Source organism: Gossypium raimondii, chromosome 5, assembly GCF_025698545.1.
Source record: "Gossypium raimondii isolate GPD5lz chromosome 5, ASM2569854v1, whole genome shotgun sequence".
Taxonomy (NCBI): domain Eukaryota; kingdom Viridiplantae; phylum Streptophyta; class Magnoliopsida; order Malvales; family Malvaceae; genus Gossypium; species Gossypium raimondii.
This window is the reverse complement of record NC_068569.1, coordinates 718,097-745,516: the sequence shown is the minus strand read 5'-3', so window position 1 is coordinate 745,516 and position 27,420 is coordinate 718,097. Positions and strand designations below refer to the sequence as shown.

At 34.8% G+C, this 27,420-nt stretch overlaps 5 protein-coding genes and 1 long non-coding RNA gene across 6 annotated transcripts; 4 read left to right on the top strand and 2 right to left on the bottom strand.

Moving 5' to 3' along the window:
* Positions 1–584: 584 nt before the first annotated feature.
* Positions 585–7,563, top strand: LOC105769094 (autophagy-related protein 11). The gene is made up of 5 exons (XM_012589513.2): positions 585–2,307; positions 3,296–4,976; positions 5,884–6,104; positions 6,558–6,771; positions 6,900–7,563. The coding sequence occupies exons 1-5, from the start codon at positions 1,364–1,366 to the stop codon at positions 7,296–7,298; spliced, it is 3,459 nt and encodes a 1,152-aa protein (XP_012444967.1). The 5' UTR covers positions 585–1,363; the 3' UTR covers positions 7,299–7,563.
* Positions 7,564–8,553: 990 nt separating this feature from the next.
* LOC105770239 (protein PELPK1) lies at positions 8,554–8,916 on the top strand. The gene has a single exon (XM_012591343.2). The coding sequence runs from the start codon at positions 8,554–8,556 to the stop codon at positions 8,914–8,916; it is 363 nt and encodes a 120-aa protein (XP_012446797.1).
* Positions 8,917–9,320: 404 nt separating this feature from the next.
* Positions 9,321–12,380, bottom strand: LOC105770237 (nuclear pore complex protein NUP43). Its single transcript, XM_012591342.2, has 5 exons — positions 11,559–12,380; positions 10,970–11,039; positions 9,989–10,226; positions 9,805–9,878; positions 9,321–9,716 (listed from the first exon to the last, which is right to left on the bottom strand). The coding sequence occupies exons 1-5, from the start codon at positions 12,206–12,208 to the stop codon at positions 9,663–9,665; spliced, it is 1,086 nt and encodes a 361-aa protein (XP_012446796.1). The 5' UTR covers positions 12,209–12,380; the 3' UTR covers positions 9,321–9,662.
* A 2,362-nt stretch (positions 12,381–14,742) lies between these two features.
* LOC105765869 (AP2-like ethylene-responsive transcription factor At1g16060) lies at positions 14,743–17,477 on the top strand. The gene is made up of 8 exons (XM_012585131.2): positions 14,743–15,032; positions 15,108–15,190; positions 15,334–15,342; positions 15,437–15,525; positions 15,620–15,693; positions 15,791–15,841; positions 16,022–16,098; positions 16,712–17,477. The coding sequence occupies exons 1-8, from the start codon at positions 14,866–14,868 to the stop codon at positions 17,278–17,280; spliced, it is 1,119 nt and encodes a 372-aa protein (XP_012440585.1). The 5' UTR covers positions 14,743–14,865; the 3' UTR covers positions 17,281–17,477.
* Positions 17,478–20,835: 3,358 nt separating this feature from the next.
* Positions 20,836–21,902, top strand: LOC105771093 (uncharacterized). Its single transcript, XR_001126398.2, has 2 exons — positions 20,836–21,335; positions 21,430–21,902. It is a non-coding gene; the product is annotated as an uncharacterized LOC105771093 (long non-coding RNA).
* Positions 21,903–25,286: 3,384 nt separating this feature from the next.
* LOC105769730 (GDP-L-fucose synthase 1) lies at positions 25,287–26,762 on the bottom strand. Its single transcript, XM_012590555.2, has 2 exons — positions 26,598–26,762; positions 25,287–26,510 (listed from the first exon to the last, which is right to left on the bottom strand). The coding sequence occupies exons 1-2, from the start codon at positions 26,608–26,610 to the stop codon at positions 25,567–25,569; spliced, it is 957 nt and encodes a 318-aa protein (XP_012446009.1). The 5' UTR covers positions 26,611–26,762; the 3' UTR covers positions 25,287–25,566.
* Between the last annotated feature and the right edge of the window lie 658 nt (positions 26,763–27,420).

Here is a 27,420-nt window from a genome sequence, read left to right as displayed (position 1 = left end):
TATAATTCAAATCAAAAATAAAAATAAATTTTAATTTTTATATTTTCCTGTTCAACTAAATATTATTTTGATTATATTAATTTTTATAAATATAATTATCTTGGTATAAATTAAATTTAAATAAATATTATTTTTCCAATTAAAATTAATCATAAAATGAATTTTAAAACTTCCGTGCAAACTCTTTTTTGTACGGACCAAGTCTATCGGGCCGAGATATTGGAATCGTCAAGAAAAGTTCAAATTGTATTCCGATAATATAAATCCATTCAATGATAGATATCATGAAATTTGAATATAATCTAAATTTATTTAGATTTTAAAAGGAAATAATACTCATACTAATAATATTTTCCACCAAGTAATTAGTTTTTTTCAACTAAAAACGAAAATAAAAGAAAAATAGTTTTGCTGTTAAATTAGTACTTATCATGCCAAATCCAATTCCAAGTATCCAACTATGAAAAAAAGTTTAGTTCCATTAATGAAAAAATAATTACTCAAAATTAACAAATAAATGCTACAATTTGATTAAATTAAATTATAAAAGTTGATTAGCTTTTTTGATTTTGTGATGCGTTTTTCCAAGTAGAGAGAGATAAAGAAGAAACAAAGAGAGCTCTTCTGCTAACGTCGTTCATTGTCACTTCCCGCTGAAGCTTCTCTGTGATTTTTCCCATTATAAAGAAAAAAAAAAAAGCCAAAGAAGAAGACATAAATATTAAAAAAAAAATTTAAAGGGGGTATATCGGAAGGGTTTCGTGGAGAGAATCTTTGTTTTCAACCCTAAAGAAAAACACGATCCCTTCTCTATACGTATTCGCCTTTGATTTCGTTTGCTCGCAGATTCTGGGTTTTTTTATTTTTCTCTTTCTTTCTTATTCCAAGCCTTTTTTTTTCTGTGATTTTTTCTGGGTCGGAGGTTTTTATTATTATTTTCTGTTAAACAAAAAGGGATATTTGGAGGATTATCTGAAGATTTCGAAGGTTGATATTTTTGGGTCTGTATTAATTTATTGTATTTGGTGGTGGGCTGACGAGAATCAGGGTTTTGGTGGCATTATATTTGCTGGGTCTGTTGAGTTTCGGCGTTTTTAAAGAAATTTTCTGGTGTGTCTGTTTCGATTTAAGGGTTTTGAGAATGATTTAACGTTAAATTTGGGGATTTTATTGGTTTGACATATCCTGAAGGCTTTCGCTGGTTTATTCGTGTATATTTGGTGAAAATTTAAGGATTTTATCATTAAGGGCTGAGATTTTGGTAAATTCTCCCCATTTCTGTGTGGGTTAGTTTGCCAAGACATTGAATTTTGAGCGGTTTGTTTGGGATTTACATTGTAGTTTCTGGGGAGCTGAAGAAAAGATGAGCTCAAGTATTACACATAATCTGATTCCTGATGGGAAGCTTTTGGTTCATATAGCTGAAAACGGACATTCGTTTGAGCTCGATTGCAATGAGACTACATTGGTGGAGACAGTTATGCAATCGATTGAAGTCGAGTCCGGAATTCACTTCAATGATCAGCTCGTTCTATGCGCGGAGTTGAAACTTGAGCCACAAAGGCCACTTTCTTCATATAAGCTTCCTTCCAGCGACCGTGAAGTCTTCATATTTAACAAATCAAGGCTGCAAACCCATTCCCCACCACCACCACCAGAGCAAGTTGATATAGTTGAAGTCCCAGAACCCCGACCGATAGCTTCTTCGACTGACCCTCATCCTTTGGACGATGCTCTTGATCCTGCTTTGAAGGCTTTACCTTCTTATGAGAGGCTGTTTAGGTACCATTATGAGCAAGGACTTGCTATATATAAGCGAACGGTAGCTAAGTTTGATCATTGCGAAAGGCTTTTGGGGGAACAGAAGGTTCAGGAGAGAGCATTGGACGTTGCAAGGGGTAATTTAGATCAATATTATAGGATGATTCAGCAAAATTGCTCGGAATTCATGAAGCGGTATAAGCAACAACATCGTTATCATGCTGATCTGTTGGCGAACTTTGATAAGGATATGCAGAAGTTAAGATCCACCAAGCTTCACCCTGCATTACAGACTGCTACTAGGAAATGTTTATCGGATTTTGTGAAGGAAGATAACCTAAGGAAGTCGGCCGAAAATTGTAACAGCTCCCACAAGCAATTTGAGAACAAAGTTGTACAGCTCAATCAGATGTTCGGTGAAGTGAAGCGAAAAGTAGAGGACTTGTTCACTTTGAAGGCTTCCTTGCCTATTAAGAATTTAGAGCTAACCATTAAAGAGCATCAGCGATACCTGAATGAACAAAAGAGCATTATGCAGTCCTTAAGGTTTGCTCTTTTGGTTTATGCATTCTTTTGTTTTCCCCTCTTTATATTGGATAGTTGTTCTTAAAGGGATAAGTTTGAGATTTTGAATGTTTCCAAGCAATATGGCAAATCATTGGTTTTTTTTTTTTTTTGTTCTTATGAACTTTGCTTTGTATGATTCTCTAGTAATGTTTAATGAATGTTTAGACATGCAACTTAGGTTAAATTTCTGATCTGCATGTTCTCCTGGAAATTTTTTTTGGAATCCAAAATGGAAATGTGAGCTTGATGTTAGTGATGTCTGGTTTATTAAGTAACTAACCAATATCCATGGGCACTGATGAATTCAAAGCGAATCACTTTACTGAATGACGAGGATTGATAGAAGTTGCATATAAAGTTAATATAATAAGCCTTTCGTCAAGTCTTAAGTGACTTAACGATTTGGTGGAGGTTTAATAATGGGATTCCTCATGTCTGTATGGCTATGAACTGTCGGAGACCACTTCTGGTGTTTAGATCTTTTGATTGAGCATATAGTAACTCATGTATATCCTTCTAAAATAGTGCCAGCTGAAGAATGTTTCAAGCACAAGATTGGGGGGAGGTGGCTTAATCTCATACTAGTCCAATCTGGTCTTAAATGCTTTTTGGACCTTTAAATAGCAATCAAAATTGCATTTGGACATTAGTGCAAAATATTTCTTCTAATCCTAGTTATATACACTTTTCCTCCTAGAATGTATTTGAGTTTGAGAAATTGAAATTTAAGTCGTAGACAATTTAATAACCCTTATTTCCTTTCTACTCTACTTTCTGAGATCCGAATGGATCTTAGATTTGCTTGAGCATAAGGTTAATTTTTGTTTAATATGCTGTTTTCTCAAGTGCTTTGTAATTTGCAGTTTTTTTTTTTTTTTTGCAGTTATGTTGCAATGATCTCTAATAATTATCTCCTTAAAATTTCATTATGTTTGAAATTGATGACTTTGCATGTCTTATCCTGCAGCAAAGATGTCAATACAGTAAAGAAGCTTGTAGATGACTGTGTGTGCTCCCAATTGTCTTCCTCCCTTCGTCCTCATGACGCAGTTTCAGCCCTGGGTCCTATGTATGATGTCCATGACAAAAATCATCTGCCAAAGATGCTGGCTTGTGAACATGCAATATCAAAGCTGCTTGACTTTTGCAAGGATAAGAAGAATGAAATGAACATCTTTGTTCACACATACATGCAAAAGACAACTTATGTTACATATCACATCAAGGATGTCAAACTGCAGTTTCCTGTTTTCAAAGAGGCAATGGTGCGCCAGGAAGATCTATTTATGGACCTTAAGTTGGTCCGCGGAATTGGTCCTGCATATAGAGCATGTCTTGCTGAAATAGTTAGAAGAAAGGCTTCTATGAAGCTTTACATGGGCATGGCTGGTCAGCTGGCCGAGAGGCTTGCAACAAAGAGAGAAGTTGAGGTCAGGAGACGAGAGGAGTTTTTAAAGGCACATGGTTTGTATATACCCAAAGATGTACTGGCTTCCATGGGGTTATATGATACCCCTAACCAGTGTGATGTCAATATAGCTCCTTTTGACACTTCATTGCTCGATATTGATATTCCTGACCTGGACCATTACGCACCTGAGTATTTATCAGGACTGCCTACCAAACCTGCTAGCTCAAGAGGTTCAAGTTCCTTGTTGAATGAGAGTTCTCATTCTGCTGATACTGAAGAGATCAATGTAGATACTCTTGGAAAAGATGATTCCGATGACTTTCTTGAGGGATGTGAATTGGTTGAGATTGCTGGAACTAGCAAGATGGAAGTTGAGAATGCAAAACTGAAGGCTGAACTTGCTTCTGCGATAGCCCTGATTTGTTCTCTTGGTCCTGAATTTGAGTATGAATCACTCGATGATAGTAAAGTCAATACTTTATTGAAAAATGCTGCGGAAAAGACTGCTGAAGCCTTGCATTTAAAAGATGAGTATGGAAAACACCTGCAACAAATGCTCAAGGCAAAACAAATGCAGTGCGATTCATATGAAAAGCGCATTCAGGAACTGGAGCAGAGATTGTCTGATCAGTATTCACAGGGGCAGAAGCTTTCTATGACTAACAATGCCACTGACTATGGCCTTCTAGCTTCAAAGGATGAGGATAATTGCAAGCCACAAATCTCAGGTTGTGAAGTGAATGTGCCTCGTATATCTACATCTGAGCCTATGGATGAGGTTTCTTGCATTTCAAATTCTTTGGATGCAAAGTTGGGACAGTTTGGAAGGCAGTCAAGCAAAGGTCGAGAAGGGATTGATGAGAATATGATGGAGTCATCTGGAATGCTCAACCCTCATTTGGACTCATCAATGCAAGAGCCACAACAAGAAGAACAAGAAGTTGGTGTCAAAGATGGAAAAGATAGGACGGTGGGACAGTCTGGCATGTCTCTCGCTAACAGTTCTACTGCTGAATACATGCCTGAGCCTCTGAATGCTTTACCTTGTGGGACAGCAGCTGAGCTAGGCTTAGATTCGAAAGTTAGGGAGGATCTTGTGTTGGAATTGCAAAATGCACTTGCAGAGAAGTTGAACCAATTAAGTGAAACTGAAACCAAGCTTAAGGATGCTTTGGATGAGGTTTCCATGCTCGGGAGGGAGATGGAAACTAGTCGTAAACTTCTTGATGAGTCTCAGGTAGTTCTAGAAGAAATTTCTTCCCTCTCTTTTCATTTTGGTTTTCCTGAGATTTAAGAGCTTGAACCGACTATATTTGCATTTCAAACTGTTCTTCATTGAACTTGTCAGTTTTTATGTATTCATGTTAGCTACCACATGGAAGTTACTAGAATTCTCCTGGCACATTATAAACTACATCATTTGATGTCATATACCTTCTTTAGCACACTAAGTTAGCTGGACCTTTATGTGAAAGTGGGGATGAAACTTGGTATGGTTGGGCTACCTATCTCCAGCTGGCATCATAGGGCTATACTTGTCTGTTGCTGGAGTATAATATGGATGTGGAAATGAATGCATTATGCTGCTTATTGTTTACTTCAGTACCGTTTACTTCATTTGTTTCTTAGTTCAGGGTGTTCATTTATGATGTTTACTCTTCTGGGTAGATGTACGAGTAAATTGCTTATTTTATCTGTACTAGCCTAGTGGCACCCGCAATGCAGGTGAGTAGAGAGGCAGGATTGGATCATACTATACAAAACAATTTTTCAGTCCTAAATGTAACTTTTTAGAAGTGAGAGAAACCTAATAAATAGGAAGTTGGACTAAGTGGCCATGTGGATGACTGACCAATTTTCTTATAACTTAGGAGGTTACAAGTAAACTCAGGAGATCCTTTATATATTATTATAGAGAAATTTTGAACTTATTTGGTGTTATTATTTGGAATATTGTTTTCTACTCTCCATTCCAAGTGTATGCACATAGCATCCAGATACAGCTCATTGCACTGCCAATGAAATTTGATTTGAGAAAATGTAGAAGTAAAGTCTAACTTGTGTGATTTACCTTTATATTGTAAATTCTGCTATTTGATCAAATATTCTTGTTCTAAACCCTAATTTTCCCTCCCTGGGTACAGATGAACTGTGCTCACTTGGAGAATTGTTTGCATGAAGCAAGAGAGGAAGCCCAAAGCCATCGTTGTGCTGCTGAGCGGAGGGCCTCAGAGTATAGTGCGCTCCGTGCATCAGCTATTAAGATGCGTAGTCTTTTTGAAAGACTTAGAAATTGTGTCTATGCTCCTGGTGGGATGGCTGGTTTTGCTGATTCTTTGCGTGCTTTGGCTCAGTCTTTGGCCAAGTAAGTTACTTGCTACAGTGGTTGTGACAGTAGTTCCTTCCCGTTTTGTTTGCACACTGCCTCTATTTCTTTTCCACTGGTAGGCCATTATTAGGGGCAAAAGAGTTGAAGAAAACCAAGTAGAAACTTTTGTTCTCAATTTTATAAATTTTGTTGTTCTGAGTCCCTGCACAAAAATGAAATGTAAACATAATAAGACTTTTAGGTCCTTAGCATTCTAGGAAGTGGTTTTCATTATAAAAATGTTGGTTGAAATGGGTTTTGCTTTTCCCTTTCAACCTCTTTTTGGGGAAGAAGAGAAACTTCTACTATCTATTCCCATAGAAGTCTAAAGGGTGATATATAGGCATAACATTATATTATCTGAAGTTTTGAACTGCTCTTTTTTCCCCTACTTCCATGATTGAAAGTTTAATGACCATTGTCCAAATATCTGTGCTATGAAATTTTCAGTTCCATTAGTGATAGTGAGGATGATGGCTCTGCTGAGTTCCGCAAATGCATCCGGGTGCTTGCCGAAAAAGTTGGTTTCTTATCAAGGCATCGTGAAGAGCTGCACGAGAAGTACACTAACATTGAAGCTTTAACTGAACAGCTTAAGAAAGAATTGGAAGAGAAAAATGAGCTGGTTAAAACCCTGTACACTAAGCATCAACTTGAGAAGCAGGTAACTCAACTTCATAATTTGGTGGATGAGACTTGTTTATGCCATGTCTTATGTCTAGGTCTGGCAAAGCACTTGTATAAGATATCTTTTTGCTGTTTAACTAAATGGTTCAATATTCGTGCTTTCAGGCAAGCAAGGAAAAGATATCATTTAGCCGCTTGCAAGTCCATGAGATTGCTGCATTTGTACTAAATTCATCTGGGCATTACGAGGCAATCACCCGAAACTGCTCCAACTACTACTTGTCTGCTGAATCTGTGGCTTTGTTTACCGATCATCTCCCAAGCCAACCAAGCTACATCGTCGGGCAGATTGTGCACATCGAGCGTCAAACTGTGAAGCCACTGCTGTCTTCATCAACTAGACCTGATCGTGGCAGGGCGGATCCTGCAGAGCAACTAACATCTAACACCATGAATTCTGGATCAAGTTTGAACCCCTATGGCCTCCCAACTGGATGTGAATACTTCGTAGTGACAGTAGCCATGTTACCTGATACCGCCATTCATTCACCACCTCCTTCCTGATCCCTGCCCCGAAAAGTGCAGATGCTGAGACATGATGGAAGAAACCAAACTGTACATACATTATAAAATATTCAGAAGATAAATTTCTATCATGGTTGCAGTTGGAACTAGATTTTCCTATTGTACAGGCTACTTTAAATCTCCTTTGTTCATAAAGCTACTCTTTCCAGATATGTAAAAAGAAGGGAAAAAAAATCTGTAAATATTTCTCAGCATTTGCCTTTTATGTTTAACGAGGTCCATCTCATTTCTTTGACTTGTAAAATTATAATCGTCTGAGAATCCCTCTTTTGGGCACACAAATATCGTTCGTGGAATTAAAAGGAAAAAAACACTATGTAAACTTACAATTTAAAATTATTAAGTTGAATAATTTCATTTAATAATTATTAATTTGAAATGTAATTATAGAAAAAAATGGAATGGTTAAAATTAAAAAAAAAAAAGACTTTGGTTTAAAATATACCAATTGATATAGTTTAGTATAGTTGAAATATACTAAAACTTTGATCGATACGGTGCTGGCTATTATAGTTACTTTAGTTTATATGCCTAGTCTCGTATTACCAAGATGTTGGATGTGGCTCATGTAACACTCACATCAAGATTCAATATATGAATAGGCTCGAACTATGAGCAATATCTCACAAGTTAGATGTGAGTGTCCGATTAAAATGAACAATATTTTATAAATTTAAATGTAAATTTTCATAGAACTAGCACTTTTTCATCATTTATGAAATAAAAAGTTTGATTTTATTACAAATGCAACATTAAGTTGGTAAAAAAAAATTAGTTTTTGGACAGTTTGCTAACCTAAATAAAATTAAGCTTTTACCATTGGTAAATTAGTTTTTAGTCTCTCTTCCATCTTTAAACTTTTAAACACGTTTTATTTTACACTCAATTCTTAAATCACATTTTAGTTCACTTCATTTTTGCCCATCTCATAAGAGTAACCAAATGAAACAATTAAGTTATGGCTGCTATGGTCTACGTACTACTTTGACATGTTGACCACCTCATACAGGTAGATTCTGGCCAACCACAACTACATTTAACATTTTTTTTAACCCCGCGTCAATAAGAAGATGAACTAACAAAACATTTAAAACCACTATATGCTATCTTTTTCCAACCATATACGATCAGTAATCAACAACCCGAGAAACCGTGCCCCCTTCTTCTTGCCCATATAAATCCAGACTTGTTATTGTTTTCCTCACTTCAAACATTCACACAACAGTCTCCAGAAATGGCCACTTCAAATTGTTTTGTCTTAGCAATTTTCATGGCTTTATCATTATCAAACATCAATGTCGGGGTAACAGCTCGTCATCTCCTTCAGATGCCACCAACGTTGCCTAGAGTAACGTTACCACCATTGCCATCTATCCCAAATCTCCCACAACCAACAATACCGACATTGCCAACCACTCAGCCATCGTTACCCAAGCCTGGTGCTCTACCTCCACTTCCTACCATGCCAACATTGCCGACCATACCTAATGCCCCAAAACTGAGCATGCCACCTCTGCCGAACATTCCCTCCTTCCCTACAATACCAGCTACTATGCCATCTATTCCATTCTTCTCGCCACCACCGGCCAAAAACTAGCACTTCAAAATAGATGGTTTGGTTGAATCTCTTAGGGAATACATAGATGGTTTTTTAGACATTCGTTTCATTCCACCTTACTTGTGTGAGGTTCCTTTTTGTTTGCTTCTTGTGGTTCTTCCACCATTGTTGGGTGTTTGCAGAATTATTTGTGTCGTGTTCTTGTATGATAAGAAAGAAATCACTTGTGATTTATATATTGTAACAATGATTTATCGGTAATTCTCACTTCGATCTGTTTTATCCTTGCTGTTCGCCACATCTGATGCAGTTTAATGATATGATATGAATTCTATTATAAAAAGAATTAAATATTATAAACGATTATAAAAAAAAAATTTAAACGATTCATTAAAGCTTTTAAATTAATTTAAATTCCATTCTAAGCCAAACAAAACCTCATGTTCCAATCAAACAAATTCGAATTAGATTCAATTTAATCAATTTTTTTCAAGCAAGCTTCAAACGTAATGGCTAATGAAGAAGACATGTGATTTTAGGTTTAACCATCAAATGGGTAACTTTCTTTCTTCCTTGCACATCTATTAAGCCAAATGGAAACAATCCATTCCATTTTATGGGTTGATATAATATATTTCCCAGGGCATATCCACTTTGAGAACCCAAATAATTAGTCGTTCTATTTCTACTAAGACCTGCAGAATGGCCTAATGATATTCAATATCCTCAACTTCACTGATCACTGCTTAAGTTGTGTTTCTTACCGACAGGTTTGTTTCTTCATATCAAGACCTTGTCAAGATGGCTAACGATTCCCATTCCAAGCTACATATAACATTCTGCACGGTATTGCAATTTAACTGTTGTAAGGAACTTCCTATTTATGCTTTAGGAGTTAAAGATCAGCAAGATGAAGTTTCTATTTACCGAAGGGTTCTGCTGATCAATGTCAAAGCTGTTAATTGCACAGGGTTCGGCTAACAGCTCCAAGGGTTCTTCACCTACACGGTAGAATATTATACTTGTCAGCAATGAGATCTTTTGATGTAAGTCTCAACTTTAGCTATTGTTCTGTCCAATTCATAATAGTTGTGCTTAAGGAACTGCTTACCTTGTTCGATTACTGCGAGGATTCCATCTTCAGAGCAGATCATAACAGGTAGAATCCGTGTGGAAGAGATGTTGCTAATGTTCGAACGCCTAGTGTAGCGATCATATTGAACTTCCCAAACCTCGCTTTCAGATAACAAAGAATTGGGAGCCTCACCTGTCCCAGCACCAGAAAGAACAATAGGCTGTTGTGCAGCTCTACGATCCCAAGCAAATACAGTGCCTGAAGAGCCCCCTGCCTATGAAATGCTAGAAAAAATGAAAATCAGCAAGATCTCAAGCAAATAGAAATTGTTAAAACCTTCAAGCATGGAAATTGAGTTATCACCAAAGAAGTAAACACAAATTTCAATTTGACAAACACAAACTCTTAAAGCTTTTCCCGATATTGTTTTAATGCTACATCAAGCTTTTCGTATTGCTTAGATGCATAAGAAAGAATTTGTGACATAAATAACTACATAGCCAAAAACTGATTTCAGTAGGAAGCAGAGAATTGGATGAAATAACACTGAAAAGAGACCATTTTACGTTAAATATAGGGTAAGTGCTGTAACTGAAAACTGCTTAAGCCAGCAGCCATCTGCATAGAAATATTCCATGAATTACAAGATTGTCAAGTACATCCTAGCATGGCTACCGTTAACTCTTGCTACCCTTTAAACTCATCGCAGAACGAAGCCAAGAGCCCAAGACTATGTTTATAATTTGTCTTCAACTTCACCCATATAAATTATGCAACTTTTAGAGACAAAATTATTAGCACGGAAAGTAGAGAATCTGGAAAACCACTAGATAGAATTAACAAAACTTTAGAAGTGGAAAAACGATTAATGGTACTTCTCTATCCTTCGTCTTTTCTAGTTTATGATGTTTTCTTGCGGCAGCAAAAAAAAAAACTGTTAGTTGATCTCAAATGATACCAGTACTGGTATCAGAGAAATGGAAAAGCATAACAATGAGAAGGCAGCAGCAACCTTACCAGACAAGTGTGTTTCCGCGATGGATGAATATCAATTGAGTGTACAATTCCAGATGTTTTACCCTGGCACCTGTAAGGTAACCATTAAAAAGGGAATAAGAATAGCATTATTTGATATGATGGCACCGTAAGCATGTTTAAGCAACAAGTTATAATCAGCTTGATTACGGTTAATAAACCATCTACACAGTGTTCTCAAGGAGTATATGGAATCAATAAATTAACTGAAAAGATGCAGCCAAAAGAAAATCTGTTTAATTTACTGGTTTTCAAGTTATCGTCAATAATTGAAGCCGAAGCCAATGGCCAACAGTTAGGAACATGCAAAACCAACCCTACTGAATAAAACACCTTAAAACCGAACTGAATGAACCAAATTTGGTTAGTTTCGGTCTATTTGTTCAGTAAATCGACACCTTGCTTGGACCTAATCATTTTTATCAGCATTCCGATGGAAATTGGCTAATAACATAATAGTTCATAAATGCAAATTAAGGTTTTTTAAAGATCATTATAGTCTATAAGCTCTACAGATTACAGTGAACTACTTGTTTTCTTTTCCATGATAAAATCAAGAAAGTCCACTCACCAGTTCCCCTTAAACTGCAAAACCGGTCCACCGGATGTTCTCTGATCCCACCATTGTATTCCAAATCCATACCCACCAGTCGCAAACTCACTAGGAGATGCCCACTTAACCGCCGTATAACCCACTAGCCCATTCGCGTCGAAAATTCTCCTGTAACTCAGCTTCGAAGAATCCCCAACAAAACTCACTAAATTCACCCTACCATCTTCTCCAACACTGACGCACTCAGTCCCACCTTCCCTTAAATCCACGGCCGACACAGGTCCGGAATGAAACCCCAACTCCGAAACTGTAGCCTCGGATTCCATCACCCCTCCATTGATTAAATCAGAGGCCAAAATGTGAAGTGAACCGGAGAAAGTGGCGGCAGCTAGCAGAGGCTGAGGGGTAGAGTGGGCGGTTTTGAGGGACGAAATGCGAGAAGGTGAGGTCCATGAGGATTGAGGGGTTAAGGTTGGAGACGAGCTTTGAGGGTTTGGGTCAACGTATGCGATTTCGATGGAGGGAGAGTTGGTATCAGCGTCGAAATAGGCGATGGCTGCGAATCTGTCGGAGGGAGAAACCGGTGAAAGCCAGCGGACGGCGTCGATGTACCTGGACTGCGGGATTCTATGAACTCGTAAGGGGTTTTGGGACTCTGCAAAGGCCATGATTTCAAGGGTTTTAAGGGGGGTTTGAAATGGATTGCAATTTTAAGATACTGATGGGAAACGGAGAGCGCCTATTCTTTTGAAGGGTTTTTGGGTGGGGAATGAGGGTTTAGCACATAATAAATTCCAATTATTTCCGCTCAAATTTTTACAGGCTAAACTATTCATTTTCCTCCCAAATATGATTTTTAGGTTATTTAAAAAATATTAATTTAATCATTTTAGTTAAAATAGTTGTTGAGACTAATCCCTTCAAACAATATTTTTTTATTAACAAATTACTGATATCGCATATTTATTTTTAACTAAAACTCTGAGATAATCCAAAAATCATTAATTTAAAACATATTTTCATTTTAATTCCCTGGAAAATCCAATGGAAACATAGAACATTATTAAATATTTTGATGTTCCAATAATTCATAAAGCTCGTGTGTTTCTTCTATTTTAGAAGTCTGGATTTTGGTCACCTTCAATTCTTGGATTTGGGTTAAAACCCCATTTATTATGTGCAAGAACTTCCTGTCGTTGTGGCCAACCTTGTGTAAATCTCAGAGAAGCCATGGATGTCGAATAAAGAATGAATGAAGAGATGTATTTTCCAGAGAAGCCTTCCTTTTTAACAATTAGGAGATTTTTTCCATTTTTATTAGGAGAATGACAATGGACAATAGAGGAGAAAGTACATTTTCAAATAAAAAAAAATCCAAAAGCAAATGTTGGGATAAAAAATTAATTGATTTTTTCTTTTTTTGCTTTGATGGTTCCCAAAGAAAGAAACCCAGAGGAGAAAACTTTCAAAAGCACATCTTCAAATAAAAAATTGATTGAGTTTTTTTGTTCACCTTCCTTCAAGCTTTCGTCAATGTAGAGATTATTTCACTAGGATCTGGATTAGAGTTTTGCAGAGGTCCCGTCTGACTCTTTGAAAAATGAAGATAAGAAAAAAGAAAAAGAAAAGTGGTTAAGCCATTCGGATTTGGGTTCCAGTCAAGGACAAGGAAGAAGAAGAAAACAATGAAAAACCACGGATTTACCCAGAGATAACAATAATTGTCATTTTTGTAGATTTAAAGTTAATTGGTATAAAGGTTTAAGGTTTGATTTTTTTTTTATTTGTAAATCCTTTTTCTCTTCCCTGTTGCAATGGGATTGTTCCAAATATAAGTACACTAATTTATTCATATTTTGTGTAAAAGAAATAAATTATAACATGACTTTATGATACTATTATTAGAGAACTCACGTACAAAATAAATTTAAAATTATAATTTACACAAATTATTAGATATCTAGTCTTCATTTATTGATAATAAAGAGGATGTCCCGAAGAGAGGTGTAGGGTAGTTTAATTTGGCTTAGTATATTTAAACTTAAGTAATAGAGGTAAGGTCACCTATACGAAGTTAAAGTATGACCATTATAATTTTATATATATTTAAAGTAATTTTATTATAGGTAATGATTATATTTATTCTTTTTAAAATTAATTTTAAAGAAATAAAAATATTTATTATTTTAATGATATTTAAAATTTTAGAATAATAATTACTTAAAGTTATATTATTTTATTAGAACATTAATTTATAAGATAAATTACATTATTACTCACTAAACTATGAATAAGTTTTCGTTTGATCACTTAACTAAAAAAAGATTACAATATAATCATTGAATTATTCAAAAAATTATTTAAGTCACCCAATTGTATAAATCTTTTAATGTTTTTAAAACATTTATTTATTTACTATTTATAAATTTTATATGCGTGTCATTAAAATTATAAAATAAACATAATTTCATATTAAATATTTTTTAAAATTATTATCAATAAAACAGTATTTAACTCAAATCAAATTAAATATAATATAAAAATAAAAATTATATTTGACACATTATTTAAAAAAACTCCACTGATAGAATTCAAATGTCACCCTGTTTTTAAAAAATTAAAAAAAACCTTAATTTTTATTATATTACTCCACCCTATGAGTCTCCCAAAGAATTAACCTTCCTATTTTTCTAAAATTGTATTATTCTTTTAACAATTTATTTTATATGAAATAAGTAGAAGAGAATGTAGAAAATCATTAACCAATTATATATATCTTTGTTATTTATTATATATAAATTTATAATTAAATCATTCAATTTAATTGATCCCATCGATGATGAATAGTCCAAACAAAATAAAAAAACTTTAAAATATATTAATATTATTAACATAATGCATCAACAAATGTCAAAATACAGCTAAAAGGAATTGAAATATTGTCTTATTATATGTACAAATTAAAACAAAAAGTTAATGAGCTTCCACACACCTTTTTCTGAAGCTCAATTCATTTAAAATAAGATAAACCAAATCACCATTCATCAGCCTATAATCTGTAGGAGAAAGGGCTAAAATTTATAAATTTTAATTAGTGTTAAATGAGGTTGAAACAGCACACAGTTAGGTAAGACAAGAGAGAAAAGAGAAGTCTAGCCGGTTAAAGTCGGCAATAACACAAATTTTTCTTTGTAGCCGGCTATTTGTAATTTGCCCACCATACAATCTTTCTGATCCGTATAATTTTAGCTCTCGTCATCCCTTTAAAAACCTCTCCATTGAAGAACTCAGTCATCTTTATTCCTTGAAACTTTTGGATGATCAAATGACGAAACTATCACAGGTGAACCAGAAAAACAGTGCACAAAGTGGTAGTGTTAATAACAATATTTCTACAAGTAATGATGTTACTAAGGTGAAGAAGAGAACTAGGAGAAGTTTTCCAAGAGATTCACCACCACAACGTAGCTCTATTTATCGAGGGGTCACTAGGCAAGTCATTTTAGTTATCAGATCACGGATTTTCGTATAGAGTTGCATGTTAATTATATGGATTGTTAATTTCAGGCATAGGTGGACAGGTCGATATGAAGCTCACCTGTGGGACAAGAATTGCTGGAATGAATCACAAAACAAGAAAGGACGCCAAGGTATTCATTCACTAACCCCTTTTTTAGTTTTATGATGATCTTTGAGATTATAAGTTATATTTAGCAGTGAGTTTACTGATTTCTTCTTCTCCATTTCCATGGTTGTTGCTGCTTCTGTTTATGCATTAATGCTCACAATGCAGTCTATCTTGGTAAATACGTTAATTACTACGTTTTCTTTTCAAGGAACTTTAATTTTTAATGGTGGGAAATTTACCTTCTTTTTTTTTTGTTTTTTTTTTTCAGGTGCTTATGATGATGAAGAATCTGCAGCACATGCTTATGATTTAGCAGCACTCAAATACTGGGGTCAAGATACCATTCTTAACTTTCCGGTATTATATAAATATGGCGGCATGGATAAAGTGTTCCTTATAATATTTATAACTTTCTGGTGTTATAAACATTTGTAATATGAACAATATGCAGGTATCAACATACCAGAAGGAATTAAAAGAAATGGAGAATCAATCTAGAGAAGAGTATATTGGATCATTGAGAAGGTAAGATTAATGACTTGACGACCTTCTTCCACCACATATATAAAAGAAGCGATTGATGTGAATTCAGCTAAAATTAATGTCTTTGATAACTCTGCAGGAAATCTAGTGGCTTCTCTCGCGGAGTTTCTAAATATAGAGGTGTTGCTAGGTAATATATATTATCAAGGGATCGATACTACTAACTCTTAATAAATTTATTTTTATTACCTAATTATAAAAAATAATTATAAAATAATCTCTCAATTATTAACAATTTTTTATTATCCAACTATTCAATTTTATCTTTTTTAATCACAAAACTAACATAACAACAAATTTAACCCAACAGACATCACCATAATGGAAGATGGGAAGCTCGCATTGGCAGAGTTTTCGGCAACAAATACCTCTATCTTGGGACATACGGTATCAAAACTCTTAACCTGTCTTTTTCTTTTATTTTAATTTTTTAATATTTACAAACCAAACTAGGGTCGCCAAATGTCATGTAAGAATAAATGTAGATCTAATAATATTCGTATAATATACAATTGCATGACCCGATTGCGATGTGATTTTTTGCTTTCTTTTAATTTTCCTTTTCATATACACGTATTAATGCCAAATTAGTGCAATTTGTCAAACTTATGGGTTTCAATCAAAACCAATAACTGTTTATTATGCAAGTCGAATGGAATTGAATTATATTATTAGTTCTTTTTATTAAAAATAAGTAAATTAATTCATATATATTAATTTAAATGAAACATCGGTTTTAATAGTAAAATAAATGAAAATCTTAATAAAATGATCCATTTATTTTTCTATTTAATATATAATAATTAATTTATTAAATTTTTGAATAGATAAAACAATATGCAATCCAACTCTTATTTAATGTGTCTTATCATACTTTTACCTCAATTATATGTATTGCTTTAAGAGAAGGGTTAAATCAGAATCAATTTAATAGGATGGTCCACTAACCTTAAAACATGAAGACTGTCAATTTATAGAAATATTCATTGACTTTTTGCAGCTACACAAGAAGAAGCTGCCACAGCATATGATATGGCTGCTATAGAGTATCGAGGATTAAACGCTGTGACCAACTTCGATTTAAGTCGTTATATCAAATGGCTAAAGCCAAACCAAACCAACCCTACCACCCCTAACTCTAATATAGACGCCACCACTGCCTCGACACTAGCAAGCCCTAGTCATCATCAACAACATAACCCAAGTTTCTTCACCACCACCGACGACGACAACCGGCAGCCGCAAGGCACCTGCGTCGGCATCCCTAGCGAAACCTTGCTGACTCAGCCAAGGCCGGGGAATGCCACGTCAGCGTTAGGGCTTCTCCTTCAATCTTCAAAGTTCAAAGAGATGATGGAGATGACATCGGCAGTAGTAGTTGATCAATGCCAGTTGACACCACCACCATCGACGACGTCAGAACCAACACGATACAGCTTCCCTGAAAACGTGGAAACGTACTTGGAATGTCAAGATTCGAGCAGTCTCGCCGATGAAGATAGGGATATCATTTTTGGTGAGCTTAACTCATTCATGGCTCCAATGTTTTCATGCGACATCGATGCCTAGAGTAAAAAAAGAAAACCCCACAAGTTTATATTAGACATGCATTGACGATGACAATTGTTTTATTTTTTCTTTTTGGAGTTTTCTTTAATTTATTATTTAATATACAAAAGAACAACCAATAAAGATGTGTAGGTGCTTTGTGTATTTTCAAGTGCAAAATATTATTATGTATGTATGAAGAAGGAGCGTGTTCTCAACAGTCAACACTGAGGGAAAGACAGGGACACAGGGTAGGGTATGGCAGAGACAGAGGCATTGGTGGGCTCTTTTTTTTTTTTTAAAGCTTAAACGTGTCAAACATATGTTTTCCACCATAACAAGAAATGGAGCAATCAAGTAAAAAAGAAAAGTGGAACAACGTGGTCTCATCATCAATAATTATAATCCATTCCCCCCTCTGTTTTTCTTTTTGCTTTTGAGGCATTTTGTTTTACCCTTTTTTCCATATTTGTCTAATAAATAGGGTTGTTTTTCTCCTTTCAAATATTTCAACTCTTAAACTGAAAATAAACTATGCAAGTTGGAGCCTTACCACCACCACCCCAAAAAGAAGAAAGTAGTACCTTTTTGTAAAAATTGTACCCAGATTTGGCTCTCTCTTTTTTCCATTTCTATACCCAATATTGCATTTGCTTTTCTTTCTTTTTAAAATATCATCTCCCCTTTTTTTTTGGATTCAATTTGATTAGCATAATAATTCCCAATTTGATAACATCCCTCATAAATAAAGTTGGTCGCAAACTAACTGATCTCACCAAAAATGATAAAAGCCGAGGACTTGAACGTGATCAGATTATCTATAAAAAATGATATTGGATAAGTTTAAAACCCGATATAGGATAAAGGAGTCAAATTACATTTTACTCCATTTATTTCAAAAATTAGTAAATTAATCTCTATATATTAAATTAAAAGAAAACTAATCATTACAGTTAAAATTTTCATTCATTTTACTATTAAAATTTGATGTCATTAATAGAATAACCAAATAATTACACATGATGTGTCATGTATACCTTATGTCGACATACAATAACTAATTTTAACAATAGAAGTGAAAATAATTTTCACAAAAAAACCAATTTGCTCTTTTTTTTAATAGAGAAAATAAAATATAATCTAATTCTTAATACAAGAAACTTTATGATAGTTGAACCTCTCAACACCTATACTTTTATTTTAATATTTAGAATGTAACCCTAAACAAAAGGGTGGCCACTCCACTGAACTGCTTTCAAGCTTCGGGCCCTTAAGCTACCCAAATTAAAGAAATTTTTTTGTTGTGTTAAGCCATATTAGGGAGCTTTTAGTTGTCCTAAACAAGGCAAGTCGATTTTGCAGTACAGCAAACTCAGGGCCCAGAATAATTAATAGTCAACCAAAATCCTCAAGTGAAAACCAACTTCCTAATAAATGGGCTTCTAAACATCAACTTAACCAAGGAATTTGTAATTCTCTCTCTTTATGACTAATTAACAATAGCATAAGGTGGTGCCATAATTGGCAGTTTCAAGTTTTTTGTAAGGGGTAGGGACTACACAAATAATTTAATTCACACAGTTTCAAGTTTTAAGCAAAGGAAAATGATGCATTGGTTTGTACTTCTGTTAACAAATAAGAGGGATTTTCCATTAATTGGGAATTTATTTTAATAAAAAAATTGCTGCAATTTGGATAGATATTTATTGCTGATAACAGTGATTAATCTCCCTAACACAAATACTCTTCAAAAAAATTGTTCATGAAATATACTCTAAACTAACTTTTATAATCACTTGTAAAATGGAAATATTATGCCACTATTGGCTAGATTATAATAGCTAAAATGTTGGGCTTTTAGTAATGATTACTTTTAGAAAATATGAGAAAAAAAGGATTTATTGTTAAAAATTAAAGTGTCTATTTTAAATATAATATTGTTAAATAAAAATAAATTAACTTAAATGCTATTCAAATTTATAAATATTATAATGTGTTAAATTTAAATACTTTTAAATATTTAATATAAATTATTTACGAAGTAAGCCGCAACCTATTAATATAAGTTTAAGAACATTAAACAAGAGTTAGAAAAAAAAATTATGTTAATTAAATATACAAGTTATATTAGAATTAAAAGAGTATTATTATTAGTAAATGGTAAATGAGCAGCAAAACCCAAAAACTAAAGACCAAAAATCAGACTTTTCCTCAGACATTCTGACTCTTCCCTGTTCTTTTATTGTGATAGTCTACTTCTCGGGCTTTGCTTTGTTTTTTGCCACTTGGAATCCTATATTTTATAAACAAACAAACAAAACCCGATACATAAATTTCTAATAATGCATCACCCTACACGTTGCTCTTCATCTTCATTCATAACCCCATTACCCCCCACGTTAACAGAATAAGCAAACCTACATTTACATACTAATAATCAATGAAAAAGCCACAGCACAGACAAGAAAGGAGTAAAAAAAAAAAAAAGAGGAAATTCAACAAGTGTTAAACATGGATACGTGAAATCCGGGGTACACTTTTTTTTTTTTGGTTCTTTAATTTGTTTCAACAGTTGCCGCTAGAGCCGAATGACCGAAGAACCCTGTTGTTAGGTATTCGGTCCCACGGTTCAAAGAGGAGGGCCCCCTGGCACAAAAAAGAGATAAATATATGTATGTATGGGAGTAGGAATTGTTTGACCGGAGGGGACCCCAACTTCCAAACGAACCCTAAAAAACCCATCCATATTGAAGAAAGACAGAGACTGGAGTGGATGTAGGTTGATATGGGGTTAGCCACTTAGGCTCCCTAGAATCCATAAAAACGAATGTTATTGTTGAGGCCGATATCCACTGTTGGGTGGTGGGGGCGTAGGGTGTGGGGGTGGAAGTCTCGATAAATCTCGCACCTCGGCTTTGCTGCTGCTTTGGTTCAGTACAGTCAGAATTGAAGAAAACAATTGCACATGATTTTGAATGTAAAGGAAAAAGGTTTAATTCTGTTATTAGTCCCTGTATTTTGTGAAAGATGATGATTTAATCTTTATACTTTTTAAATTTAAAATTTTAGTGTTTATTAAACAATAATGGTTAAATTCTGCTATTTTTAAAATTTTATGCGCCAATTATATTATCATATATCATACATGTAGTGTCATGTTAATTCATTATTTCCATATATTACTTACAAAAATTTTATTAATAGATTAACAATTGTTATTTGTGTCAAGGTGAAATTTTAAAATTCAAAAATATAAGGATTTATAATGATCCAATTGGAGAATATCTACAACTTTATGTATAGTACACAATTAATAATTGAATTTAACCAAACATATTTAACTACTATTGTTTGGGATAGGACTAAAATTTTAAATTCAAAAATATAAAAACTAAATCCATAATTTTTACAAAATACAGTACCAACAATAGAATTTAACCTAACTAGAAAAAAGCACAAAAGAAAGAGAGATACGTATTTGTTTATGGTGTTGGGTTCTTTTAGAAGTATGTTTATATTGTTAAATCAGTTTTTATTATATATTGTGGAATCCAAAACATGGGGAAAAGTGGGGGGATAAAGAAGGGATTTTTGGAAATGATGAAGGGTAAGCAAGGAAACAAGAAGAAGACAAAGGTTGCTTGCGCAAATCTAGCTAATCTGGGGGCTTCTGGGGCAAGTAAAGTGAACAGCTTTGGCGCTGAACTTGAACCTGTAAACTGAGCTGTGTGGTTAAGCCAAAAGCCATCCCCTCCCCCTCCCATCCCTTCCCCTCTCCTCCAACTTCCACTCCAAAACCGTACTAATAAGCACCATCCATCCCCTTTCATTGCCCACATTTTCACTTGGTCTCATTATGTTTTTGAGTGTACATACATTTACAAGCAACCCAAACAAACCCAGTTTCAACTTCTTTTCCTTCTTCTTCTTCTTCTTCTTCTTCTTCTTTATTCAAAATGTTATCTTTCTTTTGATTCACTCTTTGAATATCTCAACTTTTTCTTGTTAAGATAGGACAAGAAAACCTCATCCTAAGGAAAGCTTTGCCAAAGGGAAAGAAAAATAACAATCAAAACGTACTATGTTTTTATTTTTGGGGAGTAGTGTTTGAAAAAGAAAAGGTCATTTTTTTAATATCCCTCTCATTGTTTTGTGTTATAATGATGATAGGCTTGTGGTGGTGTGAAAGCTTTCTTCAAGAGTGGTTCAGTATGGTGACTGCAGTGAAAATTGAAGCAAGATTGAGCTTTCCCATGACAATTTATGTGAAGCAAATGGGTTTTGGATGCTCATATGAAGAAGCATGGAGCAATAATAGAAGGGATATTATAAGTTTCCTCAAAGTCCAATCTTTGCAAGCTCTCTTCTTTTTCTTCATCTTCAGCTTCTGGTGATGGAAGATGGTGGATGAGATGGCAGCGGAAGCGGCGGCGGCGGTGGTGATATTGGCGGGATCGGCTCAATCTCTTATATTGTTCATTTATGATACACTAAAAAAAATTTTGTTGCCTTTTTTGCTGCTTAGTGCCTACATTGTTGGTCCATAATGTTGGGTTAAAAGCAATGGGTATGTTGCTCTCTTTGCTCATCTTTTCCCCTTTTTCTTTAAATTTTAGTAACACTAACTTCCTCTTTCAGCTTTAGTTATGTGCTTGTTGCTTGCTTCATGAAGCTTTAAAAAATTGAACCAAAAATAGAGCAGTAAATGAGTAAATTTTGGGGTTCCTTCTAACAATGAAAACTTCAATTCAAAGCTCAATTTGTAGTGGTAATTTATTGTGTATTTTCTGGGGAAATATGTTTGTGTAATAAATTTGCAATCTCCTCGTGCATTTACTCTCATGCATCTCTGTTCACTTTAATGGGGTTTCTGTTGACCTAGAGAGCACCTAGAAATGGCCGTTGTGCAGGGCAGGGGCACCATGAAAATAGAGTCTAAATTGGGGGCTATATTTATTTATTATTTTAAAAAGAGCATTGATAATTTTGAGAAAAACAATAAAAAACAAAGGGGGAGACAAGAAAAGATGAGGGTTAATGAGTGAGGAGGAGGAGGAGGAGGAGGATGGGGTTTGGGGATTCATGGAAGTGTCCTATCATGCTGGCACTGCTCTGCAAATTTTGGGGGGTTTTTTTGTTTTCTTTTTTGGTTTTTGGTCTGCACGTGAAACTGGGTTGTGTTTTGGGGTGTTTATGTTTTAGACTATTGGTTAGGTGTGTGTGTTTATCTCTAAAAAAAAGTTGAGATGTGATTATATTTGTTTTGAATGGTTTGATGGTTGATGGTCTTTGGTGGGTGGGGCCTTTTTCATTGATGGTAATTTCCTGGAAAGTGATTTCTCATTGATAAATTGTTTAGAGATTTCCCATTTTTGTTGCCTAATTTATATTTAGAATCAAAGTAATGTGTGTTTACTAATTTGTCTGTGTCAGATGGGTTCATGTCTTTCAGAAACATTTCTACCCCCTTTAGATAAAGTGTTTTTTGCCATATGTGTATTGCTTTTGGATACTAATTGTTTCCCTTTTCAAATATTTCACACGAAATGCTTGATATCATGGTACTTTCATTTCTCGGGAAATAAGTTACTTGGACATATTTTGTATTGTGGAAAGCAGCAGCTTAAAATCATATTTCTTTTAGTTTATATTCTCTGATTGGAATCTTCTAAGTTTTTATAATTTTTAAAAATTTACAAATAATATTCGTTAATTTATTAATTAGACTTCTAATAAGTACCGTATATAAATTTAAAGATCAAAATTTCGAAACAGAATTTAACCTATTCAAAAATGATAAGTAAAAAGACCTTTTGACTCATTCTGAGTCAGGGGTGGCTGTCCAAATCAAAAAGCCAGAGAGGGTGGCACATATCAGCAGATTTATGATCTTGTCTTATGGGAGTAGCAGAAGACAGATTTTAGCAATGAAATAATAATTAAAATTGGAAACAGTGATTTTATTTATGACCCAATTTTGCTAATTTGTGCATGCAATGACCAGTTTCGAAAATCAGTACCGAGCTGAGCTCTTAGCTGTAGAGTGTAGGTAAAATGTCTGTCTCAAACCATATAGCCTAATGCCTATGTTTTGTTTGCTAGCCTAAACCAGCTCTGCCATCTTTTATTTATCTATCTACTTTCTACCATTTTTCACTTGATATGGTCATATTTTTCCATTACAGCTCAAGTATTGTGTTTACGACTTTTGCACCAAAACTGAACCAATTCTGGAAACCAAAAGCTACAGCATTCAAGAGAGGGGAGTGGAAATTAATGAAGAGGGACCCCCTTGTATTTATGACTTTTGTACCTTTTTTAACTGGTTAAAATCTATCTCGGTGTCCCTGTCGTTTCTTGCTCCCAATCCAAGCCTTCATTCAATTGGCGTCGTAACGTATGGTACTTTGGGGACCTAAAAATCTAGCTGATCCTGCCCTCTGTTAATTAATTAATTGCATCTGCAGCTTACTCATCCAAAATTAATGCTTCAATTGGTACTCTTCTGGCGTATTATAATATTTGGTCTCTTCTCCCCCGTCCCTCAATTGATGTCTCTCAGCACCATAGTTTCTCGAGTAATGGCTATTCCACATATCAAACAATGGCACCACTCTAACGGGCCAAATTGGTCCACAATAGCTTAATAATACAGCCAACCATGCACATAATGCAACTAACAAGAATAAAAACATAAGACGGGAATTTACTGAATCACAAAGTTCATATATAGAGAACTTTTGCCATTAACATCATCAGAGAGAAGTCATCCATCAAGAATGAATACCATCTATCTCGTTCAAACATACGATGAACTACACAAATTTCAAACAGGGTATATAAGCCAAAATTATTGCAGTCTTAACAATTTTTTTAATTCATTGTGAGTAAAGAAATCCAACAAAATAAGGCCTAAATGGAAAAAGCAGAGCACATGACCAAGCTGTATGAGCTACACAACCAGCAATTGCATTAGCTGAAATCAGGTATACTGTTGCACTACAGAGATTCACAAAACAATGACCAAAGGTAACTGTGTAGACTACAAAGACATATTTCATAGTACCCATTTACGATATCAAGGGGTAAGAGCGGTAAACTTAGTCCTCATGTTCATTGACATAAATCAAACAAAATTAGCACATGTTGAAGATGTAAACTGGAAGAGTGGGATGCATAGATTGCCAGAATGAAATCCACTTTGGTTGAATCTAGTAGTAGAAGATTATTTGATGATATAAACTAAATGCTTAACATCTAGTGCTTCAGTCAAAAAAAAGAAACTTACACTGCAACAATGAGTGTTTTGACACTATTCCAAAATGGTAAAAGCTAAACCACAGCCATCGAAGTCCTTGGGAGGAGATGGGAGTGGGGAAACACCCTTGCAGTTAGAGCTTCAGACTATAAATCTTTGGATGTTTCAAATTCAAATTCTAGAATGGGTGGGATTTATGGGATGATACGTACAAAAAGTATAATGGTAGAACAATATAATAAAAAAGAACCATAGACATGGTTATGTATGGGTGAAATAAAGTAGCAAGTTCATACATGTCCCTCGCTACTTGACATACTTTTATGTGCAACAACAGAATAACCTTCCTCCTAAAGGTTAAACATAGCTGGACTAACATAATGCATACATAAAAGTCCGTAATAATGAACCAATCATGGAATTTGAAGACATAAAAATGACATTAGACAAGCAATGGCAAGCCTCCTAATAATTACCATTCAAGTCAATATATATCACAGAAAGTATCAAGCATTATTTATCATACATAAGATAGTTTAACTTGAATTTAACACTAATACGAATTCCTAACCACCCTGGCAGCTTACAACTATAACATAATACCATCCCCACATTTCAAAAACTACAAAGATGTTGTCTCTAACTAACAATAGCAAAATCAAGTAATTAGATGACCGTACCAAAATTTAGCAGAAACCTAGTTCATAGCTGTTTCATTTATATCCTTCAAACAAAGATAACTATAAGATGGAATAAACCTCAACCATAATTGAACATAATTTAATCCAGTTCGAAATTAAATAAAAAGAAAAATCTAGTCAGTTCCTCAATAGAAAGTTTGATCCAATATATAGCAAAGGAATTCCTCATGCTCAACTTGGATGCCATATAATTGGTACAAAATTAACCTCAAATTATTCCACGGCGTATCCAAACATAACAATAAACAAACAATAGGCGATGATAATAATGACAACATCACAAAACAACAAATACCCCGATCAAAAAATTCATCAGGGAAGAAACCAACAATATCACCTGCTCTGCCATTATTGCTTGACGTTCTCCAAGTACCATTTATAAGTATCAATAAGCCCATCTTTCAAAGAAATCTTGGCCTTCCACCCCAATGAAGCAAGCTTCGAGCTGTCCATGAGTTTCCTAGGAGTCCCATCAGGCTTCGAAGTATCCCAAACAAGTTCCCCTTCAAACCCAACAACTTCCTTAACCAATTCAGCTAATTCCTTAATAGTAACCTCTTTTCCGCTACCTACATTCACATGTTCCAACCCACTATAATTTCCCAGCAAGAAAACCACAGCATCAGCTAGATCGTCGACGTGCAAAAATTCCCTTAATGGACTACCGGTTCCCCAAACAACTACTTCTTTTGCTCCTTCCACTTTGGCTTTATGGAACCTCCGCATCAAAGCGGGCAAAACGTGGGAATTTTCAGGATGGAAATTATCGTTGGGGCCGTACAAATTTGTCGGCATAGCGGAAATAGCATCGAAGCCGTGCTGAATTCTGTACGCTTGGCACATTTTGATCCCCGCGATCTTGGCAACGGCATACCATTCGTTGGTGGGTTCCAGGGGACCGGATAAGAGCGCATTTTCAGGGATGGGTTGCGGCGCAAACTTGGGATAAATACAAGAGGAACCAAGGAAGAGGATTTTGTTAACGCCGTGGCGGTAAGAGGAATCGATGACGTTGGTCTGGATTTGGAGGTTGATGGCAATGAAATCGGCAGGGTAAGTGTTGTTGGCGTGGATCCCACCAACTTTAGCGGCAGCTAGTACGACGTAGTGAGGTTTCTCATCGGCGAAGAAGGATTCGACGTCGGATTGGCGAGTAAGGTCCAGATCGGCATGGGTGCGGAGTAGGAGGTTGGTAAAGCCTAGGGACTGAAGTTTACGAACTATGGCAGAACCAACTAGGCCTCGATGGCCTGCTACGAAGATCTTCGCTGATTTGTTCGAGAAGAAAGAATCTGTGGAAAAGAAGAAACGAAACAAAACATAGTTAGATTATTAAGCTGAGATCTGGTCATAAAGAAAAGACAAAGAGAGGGAATTACCGGTTTCTCCCATTGCTGGAGACTGGGAAAGTGAAGAACCGAAGATGCCGAGCGAAAGAGAGCAGATGCTAATATGCTTTGGAAACTGATAATAAGTACTAAATAAGAGATGTGAACTGCTCCCGAATAGCGTCTGTATTGTAATTTGAACCCATGTGAGAAATTTCGTTAGTGGGTATGGGTTTAAGGAAGCTTCATTTGTCGAGTTTGAGTGGCAGAGGAAGAGATAGGGAAAGGGCCATCGGCAATACAAAGTGTTCGGCGTCATTAGCTCCAAAAAAGTCTTAACGCCCAATTTATTGGGCCGGTTTGGAACCCAACAATTTGTTTCGTATTAGAAATGGGCTACTTCTGAATGGCCTAAACTCCAATCCTTTGATGTTGGACTATAATGAGGAAAAATATAAAGAATCGCAATTTTTTTTTATTTTGTGTTAGTGAAGTTTGTTTAGATGAAAATTTTTTAATGTTTGGATGTGCAAATTTTTTTGTTTAGATAAATAATTGGTTTAGATTAATAGAATTTTTATTTATATTAAAATAAATAATATAGAAATATTCAATACAATTTAAAATATATATTATAATTAAATAAAATAAAATTTAAAGTTTAAGTTCTTATATTATAGTGTGATTATGTGTATTAGATCAAATAAAATTAGGAAGAGTTTTGAAAAACGGGATTTAGAAAAGAGATTTGAACGATTAAAACTTCTAGAAATTATCCCAAAAAATTGAAATTCTTCGATATATTTATCCGAACAAATATATTTATTACGCTTTTATTTGAAGAGTTTTATGTAAAAGCGCGTATAGGGAATTT